This window comes from Drosophila teissieri, chromosome 3R (assembly GCF_016746235.2).
Source record: "Drosophila teissieri strain GT53w chromosome 3R, Prin_Dtei_1.1, whole genome shotgun sequence".
Lineage (NCBI taxonomy): Eukaryota > Metazoa > Arthropoda > Insecta > Diptera > Drosophilidae > Drosophila > Drosophila teissieri.
Genome location: NC_053032.1, coordinates 24,411,908 through 24,423,105, shown reverse-complemented (window position 1 = coordinate 24,423,105; position 11,198 = coordinate 24,411,908). Strand labels below are relative to the sequence as shown.

General features: G+C 38.5%; 3 protein-coding genes across 4 annotated transcripts; all 3 read right to left on the bottom strand.

Moving 5' to 3' along the window:
* Positions 1 to 522: 522 nt before the first annotated feature.
* On the bottom strand, positions 523 to 3,991 carry LOC122620570 (spaetzle-processing enzyme-like). 2 transcript variants are annotated; one of them, XM_043798091.1, is made up of 7 exons: positions 3,946 to 3,991; positions 3,306 to 3,383; positions 2,482 to 2,600; positions 2,154 to 2,321; positions 1,775 to 2,098; positions 1,131 to 1,719; positions 523 to 1,059 (listed from the first exon to the last, which is right to left on the bottom strand). In XM_043798091.1, the coding sequence occupies exons 3-7, from the start codon at positions 2,543 to 2,545 to the stop codon at positions 666 to 668; spliced, it is 1,539 nt and encodes a 512-aa protein (XP_043654026.1). In that variant the 5' UTR covers positions 2,546 to 2,600; positions 3,306 to 3,383; positions 3,946 to 3,991; the 3' UTR covers positions 523 to 665. The 2 variants fall into 2 exon arrangements, with proteins under 2 accessions (XP_043654026.1, XP_043654025.1); XM_043798090.1 differs by having other exon boundaries at positions 526 to 1,068; positions 3,946 to 3,972.
* Positions 3,992 to 5,305: 1,314 nt separating this feature from the next.
* On the bottom strand, positions 5,306 to 7,730 carry LOC122620295 (spaetzle-processing enzyme-like). The gene is made up of 5 exons (XM_043797680.1): positions 7,666 to 7,730; positions 6,854 to 7,033; positions 6,457 to 6,798; positions 5,795 to 6,401; positions 5,306 to 5,732 (listed from the first exon to the last, which is right to left on the bottom strand). Exons 1-5 carry the CDS (start codon positions 7,718 to 7,720, stop codon positions 5,330 to 5,332), a joined length of 1,587 nt encoding a protein of 528 aa, XP_043653615.1. The 5' UTR covers positions 7,721 to 7,730; the 3' UTR covers positions 5,306 to 5,329.
* Positions 7,731 to 8,974: 1,244 nt separating this feature from the next.
* LOC122620296 (spaetzle-processing enzyme-like) lies at positions 8,975 to 11,116 on the bottom strand. Its single transcript, XM_043797682.1, has 7 exons — positions 11,054 to 11,116; positions 10,806 to 10,924; positions 10,508 to 10,675; positions 10,285 to 10,452; positions 10,076 to 10,228; positions 9,439 to 10,024; positions 8,975 to 9,374 (listed from the first exon to the last, which is right to left on the bottom strand). The coding sequence occupies exons 2-7, from the start codon at positions 10,867 to 10,869 to the stop codon at positions 8,975 to 8,977; spliced, it is 1,539 nt and encodes a 512-aa protein (XP_043653617.1). The 5' UTR covers positions 10,870 to 10,924; positions 11,054 to 11,116.
* Between the last annotated feature and the right edge of the window lie 82 nt (positions 11,117 to 11,198).

Genomic DNA, 11,198 nt, shown 5'->3' with positions numbered 1-11,198 from the left:
GGCCGAGAAAAAAACCGAGAAATTGAGCAAAAAAAAAAGAAAAAGCTAGGAAAATAGAAGAGGCCGAAATAAAAATAGTCAAAGAATTGTGTTTATTTATCGCTGCTCAGGCACAATATATATCTTTGGAAATCACCTTTAAATCTTCCCCAGCGATATTGTAAATCTTTTGTCTTAGGACCGTGGTTTGCTCGAGCACTTCCCATCTTAATTTTTCCACTTTTCCCTGCCCATTTTTCCATTTTGTATTTTCCTCCTCGCTTTTTCCATTCTCGCCGTACTTTGATGAATGCTTTGTTTTGATTCGGTCTGATGGTATTTTGGTGGCAAAGCCTATTTGTTGTGCCACACGATAATCCCAATTGTAAATTTAATCATTATCGCCTCTGTTTCTCCGATTATCTATCAATGCATTAGAGAACTCAGTGCACTGTCAACTTCACAAAAACTTGGTAACTTCCTTACGCGACAAACCATTCAAAATCAGTAAGTAGATTATATTTATTGTTTTGGTTCAGAATGAAAATAAAACATAATGGTTATATCTGCGTGCATACTTGGCTATCGTGCCTCATTCTTTGAATTTTTAATAATTATCTTATATATGTAAATAAAATACACATAATAAACAAAACCTTGTTTGTTATGTGGTCCCATATAATAAACTAAGGCTTCAAGTTTGTTTCTATCCAATTGAAAAACGCTCCAGTCTTTGTGTAGGCACCTGAAGATCTCCCTCCTCCACAAGGCCCATATCCATATGAAATGATACCGGCCAGATATACGAATTCCCCGTTGCCATGTCCAAGGGTTACCATCAAAGGACCTCCGGAATCGCCCATACAGGCATCTTTTCCGCTGGGACTACCAGCGCAGATTTGTGATTTCGTGAGGAACTCCGACATCATTCCTTGGCAGTAGTACAAGCTTTCCCAAATTGTGTTGTGCAACAACACCGGACTAGGTAGTTCGTTTTTCATTTTGCCCCAACCGGCGATTTCCAATGGTTTATCTATTAAGGGGATAGGGGCTTTTGGCACACAAATCGGTTGAACTTCTCTGGTATACCTAAAGGAATATAAAGCTTACTTCATAATGGGCAGATGAATCCTTAATAAAGGAATACCCACCGAACTGGCACTTTAAGGCGAATCAAGGCGATATCGCTATCAAACCTCGAGGTGTTAAAGTAGGCTTCATGGACATTGAAAGACCCCACGTCGATCTCCACAAACGGAGCAGCGCAGTGTCGTCCATCAAATTTGCAATCTGGATTGGTTGTGGTGTCATGCTCGCCCAGCCGCACTCTCCTGAGCACCAAGTCGTAGTCCACACTCTTACCCTTGACCACACAGTGGGCAGCGGTCACCACGTAGCGTGAGTTGATCAGCGAGCCCCCACAGATGGACTTGCTGTTTGGATATGGAAGTTTCCGGTTCTCGTAGATAAGCATGGCCATCCAAGGATATTGGTTTTGCTGAGCCACTCTGCCATATGCCATTCGGTCGGCTAGAGGGGCTTGTCCACAGGAAGATGGCAGAACGTTACCTGGTTCAGGGCAGCACGTGTAGAAGCGCTTCCCGAAATCTTTCTTTCTGGTATCGATAGCACACAATCTGTCACGAACCGAATTGGGCCCATGTCGCTTTGAAATATTATTGATCTCATGGCACTTGTTCAAACGGATGCATTTTTCATTGGGGTGACACTCTGGATATACTGTTAATGGTTTGGATTAGAAAGCGGTAAAGTGAAAAGCTTTTGTAGTTCTTACCCTGCTTTGGGCAGCAGTAAGTATTTCTGCCACATCGCCTTTCCTTTTTTATTTCAATGGCCTTTTCAGAATTATGGGATCGCAGAATGCGCGACAAAGTGCCGCAGCTTTCGATGCTTTGACACATCTCATCGGATTTGCAAGGACTGTACTGTGGACCTTGTCCTTGACAGTATACGTAGATTCTTTTGAGCAAGTCTTTCTGTGACAGATTTATATCACATATGCGGTTTATAAATGATTCCACAACAGCCATCGTCCCTGTTTGGCCATTCAACTGAAGGCACTCATCAAGCATGATGCATTGCTCATTGGGTCGATAGCCTGATAAAGTTTGAAATTAGAAACGAAGACTTAAGGCTTTCATTTGGCACTTTACCTTTTTTTGGGCAGCAGTATTTATTATAACCACATTGTCTATTCCGTAATATTTGTTCTCGGGAATAGCTGAGTTCCACCGATTGCAGAAAGATATTCAAGGTTGGGCATTCTTTCAGCTTTGCACAGTTCTCATTGACGCCACAGCTTGAAAATCTTTTGAATATTTCTACAATTTAAAAAAAAATATTAAAATAATGTTTGCAATTTGTGTGGTTATTATTTCTTTCAACGCACTTTGCAAGCCCTAACATCCGAAAACTGATTAAGATTAAAGATAAGATTAAAACTGATAAAGATTAACTAACAACAGCAAACTTTTTTATTACCATATCCAAATGACAGTGACAGTAGAAATCCATATATGAGGAAACCAAAACATACTTTTTGCATGTTTAGTGTTACGATCACTTTTCGACTGCTTTTGAGATGAATGTAAGACCATTGGCTAAAATGTACAGTAATATATATTAATTATAAGCTACAGGATGGGTATCAGCCATAACTGCAGTGGATCTTATATATTTACTCATACTTTGATAAACATTTAATAATTTGGACAGTGAGTATTACAGACTTTTATTATGAGAGTTCCAATTGTACCTTGAATTTATGGAAAGACCTAGCAACTTTTTTTTTGTATTTATTATTTCGTATACGCAATTTATTTTCCCACATATGTTTAAGTGATTACACTTTCTAATTCTGAGACAGCTGTTGCTTATCTTTAGGGTCCAAGTTCGACCTTCTTTGTTTACTTTTATTTTTTCTTATTTTATGTTATAAATAGGTATATTACTGTCTAATGATTTTGTTTTGCGAGCTAAACATATATATATGTATATAGTAATGGGGAAGTGCTCCCTATCTGTAATTTGTCGCTGGCTTATACGTCACAGTGGATGATGAAGCTTTTTTTTCAAAAATAAGATTTATGTACATAGCAATTTCATTTGTTTTATCGAAATTTAGCATGGATGTACATATGTGCCCATGCTAAGGTTACGCAAACAAAGATGAGGTTTTGCTAATTCGGTATAAACTTAATGGCTTTCTTGGAGAGAGATGATTTTAGGGTTAGTTGTGTTATAAGAAAATAAGAACGCTTAATAAAGTGTTAAAGATTACTTTGGCTGATTGAATTGTTACTTACTTGGGAGGTCACAAGAAAGGCAGAACCGTCCGCGATGACTATCGAAGCTGAACTGTCGTCTGTAGCATAGAAGATGAACTGCGAAATAGCGGTGTATGTTCCGCCAGACTTTAGTTTTTTTTTTTCTTTCGCAAAAGGGTATAAAAGGGTATACTAGATTCGTTGAAAAGTATGTAACAGGCAGAAGAAAGCGGTTCCGACCATATAAAGCACATATACATATATATTCTTGATCAGGATCAGGATCAGGATATTTTTGTATTAGTGTTGTTAATGTATATAGAGTTTCAGAAAAACTGTTTTCCACACCCACTCTAATGCCCACAAACCGCCCAAAGCCCACACTTTTGAAAAATGTTTTGATATTTTTTCCTTTTTTTTAAATTAGTTTTGTACATTTCTATCGATTTGCCAAAAATGTTTTTGCCACGCCCACTCTAACGCCCACAAACCGCCAAAAACGGTCAGTGTTGAAATTTCTTCTTCGCATTTCCTCTTGCTGAGTAAAAGGTATCAGATAGTCAGTGAACTCGACTATAGCGTTCTCTCGTGTTCTAAATTAGATGATTTCTTATCTTGCAAGTCAACTAATATAATCCTATTCAGATCTTATAGACGGCTTTTAGAAATGAGATCATACTTGAGACTGTTTTCGAATTTACCGCCTCGGTGTTATCAAACGAAAGAAAGCGATTTCGATCCGGAACACGGCCGCGGGGGCACTACTGAACCTCAAACGAAAGGAAATCTCGTCGCACGAGATAGGCTCTAACGCAAAACGTACGGTATTCCACAGACCACAACATATTGGTGTGGAATGGGTCTGGCATCACTGTTCAGCCGAACACACCACAAGTCAGTTGTGAAGAGGAAATGAGATTCACGGAGAGGTGAAAAGCGAGGAGTTGAAAACGAGAGACGACGCTGAGAAGACGCAGAAAACTACGACGAAAAAACGACGACGAAAATATATTAAGCGGTGTTAAATTGTGTTCATATTTGCATTATATCCCAAAACTACCTTATCCGAGCTATACCTAGCACTATTTTTCAGTAATCAAACTATTAAACATCAAATAAACCAAAAATCATTAAAAACATCAAACATCATTAAAAACCAAAAACAATCCCCCATTGGAAACTGAAGGAGCGTGTTGTAAAGTAAAATAAAAATTGGCCAAGGCTGTAATAATTACACTCAGATAAATGTCTTTCCTGTGGTGATCCTATTTGTATGTGTAGATATTTTCGTCTTTTTATAAGCCGCATTCCCAAAACGCAGAAAGAACAGGAAAGATTGATTCTAAAAGCGAGCTTTCTAAAATCCCAATTATATTAAATCTCATAATACCGATTAATAGCCACTACTTTTTAAAGCCAAATGTTAATCATGCTTTTACTTATTTTAAAAGCAAACAAAATAGTAAATCGGGAAAACATTATTTTATAATTGTTGAGCTAATACGAATTTCTATTAGCCTTTTTTTTGCAAATGAAAGACGATTTTACTAGTAGCGAACTCAAACGATTTTAATTTTTTTCTTCGAGAAATTTTGCAGCAATACTTATCGACTTAATTGTAGAACGAATATTAGAAAGGTGTAGGTGCGAAAGAAATAAAAAAGAGAGTGAGCGCGAAAGGGAAGAACTTAGATGCTAACGCCACTGATCTGCATAGATAACAATGAGAATGCTGTTGAACTGTGTCTCCAAAGTTGGCAGGTTTACAAATAATACATTTCTGAATTTTTGGCAGCTGCGAGACCCGTCACTTGGTAACTTTCTTATGAGATCAACCATTCAAAGTCAGTCAGTTAATTATTTTTTTTTTGTTTGCTTTAGAACAAAATTAAAACCTAGTGGTTATATCTGTGTGCATACTTGGTTATCGTGCCTAATTTTTTGAATTTTTCATAACTATCTTATATAAATAAAATACATTCACATAAATACAATTCATGCAAAGCTAAAAACATTATAATAATTAAGAAAACCTTGTTTGTTATGAGGTTCCATATCATAAACTAAGGCTTCAAGTTTGCTTTTATCCAATTGAAAAACGCTCCAGTCTTTGTGTAGGCACCTGAAGATCTCCCTCCTCCACAATCCCCATATCCATATGAAATGATACCGGCCAGATATACGAATTCCTCGTTGCCATGTCTAAGAGTTACCATCAAGGGACCTCCGGAATCGCCCTCACAGGCGTCATTTCCGCTGGGACTACCAGCGCAGATTTGTGATTTCGTGAGGAACTCCGACATCATTCCTTGGCAGTAGTACAAGCTTTCCCAAATTGTGTTGTGCAACAACACCTGACTAGGTTGTCTGTTTTCCGTTGTGCCCCAACCGGCGATTTCCAATGGTTTATCTATTAAGGGGATGGGGTCTCTCGGCAGACAAATCGGTTGAACTTCTCTGGTATACCTAAAGGAATATAAAGCTTACTTCATAATGGGCAGATGAATCCTTAATAAAGGAATACCCACCGAACTGGCACTTTAAGGCGAATCAAGGCGATATCGCTATCAAACCTCGAGGTGTTAAAGTAGGCTTTATTGACATGGAAAGACCCCACGTCGATCTCCACAAACGGAGCAGCGCAGTGTCGTCCATCAAATTTGCAATCTGGATTGGTTGTGGTGTCATGCTCGCCCAGCCGCACTCTCCTGAGCACCAAGTCGTAGTCCACACTCTTACCCTTGACCACACAGTGGGCAGCGGTCACCACGTAGCGTGAGTTGATCAGCGAGCCCCCACAGATGGACTTGCTGTTTGGATATGGAAGTTTCCGGTTCTCGTAGATAAGCATGGCCATCCAAGGATATTGGTTTTGCTGAGCCACTCTGCCATATGCCATTCGGTCGGCTAGAGGGGCTTGTCCACAGGAAGATGGCAGAACGTTACCTGGTTGTACAGCTGATTCTACACCTGGGCAGCAGGTGTAGAAGCGCTTTCCCAAATCTTTCTTTCTGGTATCGATAGCACACAATCTGTCACGAACCGAATTGGGCCCATGTCGCTTTGAAATATTATTGATCTCATGGCACTTGTTCAATCGGATGCATTTTTCATTGGGGTGACACTCTGGATATACTGTTAATGGTTTGGATTAGAAAGCGGTAAAGTGAAAAGCTTTTGTAGTTCTTACCCTGCGTTGGGCAGCAGTAAGTATTTCTGCCACATCGCCTTTCCTTTTGTATTTCAATGGCCTTTTTAGAATTATGGGATCGCAGAATGCGCGACAAAGTGTCGCAGCTTTCGATGCTTTGACACATCTCATCGGATTTGCAAGGACTGTACTGTTGAGCGGATACTATTGGAATATTATTACCTTGTCCTTGACAGTATACGTAGATTCTTTTGAGCAAGTCTTTCTCTCTCAGATTTATATAACATATGCGGTTTATAAATGATTCCAAAACAGCCATCGTCTTTTTGCCCTTCAAGTGGCACTTATCAAGCATGATGCATTGCTCATTGGGTCGATAGCCTGATATAGTTTGAAATTAGAAACGAAGACTTAAGGCTTTCATTTGGTACTTTACCTCCTTTTGGGCAGCAGTATTTGTTATTACCACATTGTCTATTCCGTAATATTTGTTTTCTGGAGTAGCTGAGTTCCACCGATTGCAGAAAGTAATTCAAGGTTGGGCATTCTTTCAGCTCTGCACAGTTCCCATCGACGCCACAGCTTGGAAATGTTTTAGATATTCCTACAATTATTCCTACAAAAAAAAATATAAAAAAGTTAATTTTTTAGCAAACCTTAAATGGGCTTTAGGGATTGACCAAGAAACAAACTATTTTATACAAACACAATAATTCATTACCATATCCAAACAGTAGAAATCCATAGATGAGGAAACCAGAAAATACTTTGTGCATTTTTAGATGTGTACGATCAATTTTCGACTGCTCTTGGGATGAAAGAAAGTGTATTTGTTGGACCGTTCACTAAAATATGTGTCAGCGGTTATTTTTAAATAATTTTTGTCATGAAAAAATGTAGAGCTTGAGCGATCTTATCTGCCTATGTACGTAGTCCGCGACCGTTCGGGACCACTGGCTTCGTTCAACTAAGTCGGATTTCGCAGACTATCCGCATTAAAGCTTAGTACTCGCTAAAAATACTAAAGAATTTGAGAGCATATGAATAAAAACTTAGGATTATTCTTAACCGAACGGGGTCCGGCTTTGGATGCCCGAGAATGTGGTACCATCTTCGCGATTGTAGATTTTATACCACTTGGTCACATTTTGGTCACAAAGCCAGTGTTAAAAGGCTTCTGACACATAAGAAATTTAAAACTGATAAAAAAAAAACCAACTATTTCATACAAACACAATAATTCATTACCATATCCAAACAGTAGAAATCCATATATGAGGACACCAGAAAATCCTGTTTGCATTTTTAGATGTGTACGATCAATTTTTGACTGCTATCCCAGAAAAAGAGTTGAGGTAAAAATTTTCCGCAAGTACTGAAGGCGAAATTGTAGAAGGAAGCACCACGGAAGCTAAATTTTTAATTTAAATAAAACTTATATATAGTTCGTCTGACCCCACCCCAGAAATATGACAAACAAAATGTTTCAGCAGGCTATGTTTTCGATTTGGCAAGGGGTCGATAAGTAAGTTATCGCGAAGGTTGCCATACTGTTGGTGAAACGAAACAGGCTGGTAATAATTTATAATATAAAAGAATTCATTAGTTCATTTAAAGGAGGGCCAAACGTGTTGTTTGTAAATAATGCCATTTAATTTAATTATTTAAAAGGTCAAGGTGCAGTAAAAAAGTAATTGCGCACATCTGCATTAAAACTGTGAGAAAGGTGGCAGCTCTTCTATTACTTATTGGAAATGCAATTTTCTTACGCGGCGGATGAGTAATATGTACATATTATATAACGTTGATGTTTTGAAAGAGGGCGGATGTTATCTAGCTAATGCATAGTTCGCAGTTGGTAGCTAAGCTCTCCGGCGATAACAATAATTATTTTAAATAAATTCGAGTACAAATCTAAAAAATATAATTTGAGAGTGGTGATATTAACTACTCTTATTAAAATACCAAGTTATAATACAAGAAATGTCGTTTCGAGAAAAGAGAGTCGAATAATAATACAAGCGTGTGCATAAACTCGTTATTTAAACCGTAGAATCATATATTTATTACGAGGAATTTAAAAAATAAACCAACGAATAACTCTGTCGGCTGCGATTCACACGTCGAAAGATCTTTCGCGACGAGTTGCAAGTGTTTTGCGTTTTAGTTTCTTCTTTTCGCACAAGCCCTGTACTATTTATTTAGATTAGACTGAAAACTGATCTTCTGCATATAATGATTTTAAGTCACAACCGAACTTTAAATATAATTAACGTAGAAAATAATAATACTAGTTTCAAGGTTCGATTTAAAAATCCAATTTAGAGATAAGAGCTTCATTTTGTATATAGTAAACAAAGCATTTTTACATCTTTAAAATTTTCCTTTATTATTATGCAGAGAACTTGTTAGTTAGTAATTCACAAAAGAATATATTAGTGTGCACTATTTGTTTGTTCGGAAACATACACTGTCAATATTAGAACTTTTTAGGACTTTAACATATTTCTGATTAATAATCAGGTCTTTAAATTTAAAATGAAGATTATCAAGAACTTTAGGGCTTTAAATTGGCTTTTATCCATTTGAAAAACACTCCAGTCTTTGTGTAGACACCCTTAGAGTCTCCACCACAAGGCCCATATCCATATGAAATGATCCCAGCCAGATATACGAATTCCTCGTTGCCATGTCCAAGGGTTACCATCAAGGGACCTCCGGAATCGCCCTTACAAGCGTCTTCTCCACTGAAGCCCCCAGCGCAGATTTGTGTATCGCCACGGAAGATCGATATCTGTTTTTGGCAGTAGTACCTGTTTTCGAAAATGGTGTTGCGCAACAAATCCTGACTACGACTTCCGTTTTCGGTTTTGCCCCAACCGGCGATTTCCAATGGTTTATTATATAAGGGGATGGGGTCTTTCGGCAGACAAATCGGTTGAACTTCTGTGGAATACCTAAAGGAATATAGACCTTAGTTTATAATGAGCAGATAAGGATGCATAATAAAGGAATACCCACCGAACTGGCACTTTAAGGCGAATCAAGGCGATATCGCTCTCAAACATCGAGGTGTTAGAGTAGGCTTCATGGACATTGAAGGACTCCACGTCAATCTCCACAAAGGGGGCAGAGCATTTTCCTGTGAGGTCGCAATCTGGATTGGCCTTGGTGTCATGCTCGCCCAGCCGCACTCTCCTGAGCACCAGGTCCTTATTCACACTCTTACCCTTGACCACACAGTGGGCAGCGGTCACCACGTAGCGTGAGTTGATCAGCGAGCCCGCACAGGCGGACATGCTGTTTGGATATGGAAGTGTGGTATTCTCGTAGATAAGCATGGTCATCCAAGGATATTGGTTGGGTGTCGCCTCTGTGCCATATGCCACTCGGTAGGCTAGAGGGGCTTGTCCACAGGAAGATGGCAGAACGTTACCTGGTTCTGGGCAGCAGGTGTAGAAGCGCTTTCCCATATCTTTCTTTCTGGTATCGATGGCACACCATCTGTCATCATCTGAACGGAGCCCATGTCGCTTCGAAATATTATTGATCTCATGGCACTTGTTCAATCGGATGCATCTTTCATTGGGGTGACAATCTGGAAATACTGTTAAATATTTGGATTAGTAAGCGGTGCAGTGAATTTGGAAGTTCTTACCCTTCTTTGGACAGCAGTAAGTATTTCTGCCACATTGCCTTCTTATTAATATATCGAGGGCCATTTCAGATTGATGGGATCGCAGAATGCGCTCCAAAGTGCCGCAGCTTTCGATGCTTTGACAAATCTCATCGGATTTGCAGGGAGGAAATTCTGTTGGGGATTATAATTAGTGAACGGTAGATCGAATACTATCCGAAAATCATTACCTTGTCCTTGACAGTATACGTAGATTCTATTGAGCAAGTATTTCTGTGACAGATTTATATAACATATGCGGTTTATAAATGATTTCAAAACAGCCATCGTCCCTGTTTGGCCATTCAACTGAAGGCACTTATCTAGCATGATGCATTGCTCATTGGGTGCTCGATAGCCTGATAAAGTTTGAAATTAGAAACGAAGACTTAAGGCTTTCATTTGGCACTTTACCTTTTTTTGGGCAGCAGTATTTATTATTACCACATTGTCTTTCCCATAATATTATTTTTTTTGAATAGCTGATTTCCAGCGATTCCAGAAAGTACTTCAAGGGTTGGCATCCATTAAGGTTTGTACAGTACTCATCGACGCCACACTTTGAAAATGTTTTGGCAATTCCTACAATTTGAAAAAAATATAAAAAAGTTGGCAATTTGGGTGGTTTAATATTTCTTTCAACGAACTTTGCAAACCTTAAAAGGGCTTTAAAACTGATAAGGATTGACTAACAAACAAACTATTTCATTACCATATTCAAATGACAGTGACAGTAGAAATCCATATTTAAAGAAAGCAAAAAATACTTTTTGCATGTTTAGTGTTACGATCAATTTTCGACTGCTTTTGAGATGAATGTAAGACCATTAGCTGAAATGTACAGTATTATATATTAGTAATCAGCTACAGGATGGGTATCAGCCATAACTGCAGTAGCTTTCGGCTGGATCTAAATTGATATACGTTTATACTTATTCTATCGGCACTCACTGCACTTACCCAATGTCTGAGCCCATAATCTACTAAATGAAAGAATTACCACCGTGCGTACGCTACGAGTTTTTATTATCAACTGTTGTTAATGAAATGAGAAACAAAAACGGTATGCAAGTTATCTTCTGCTGTATTCGCTATTTTATACTTT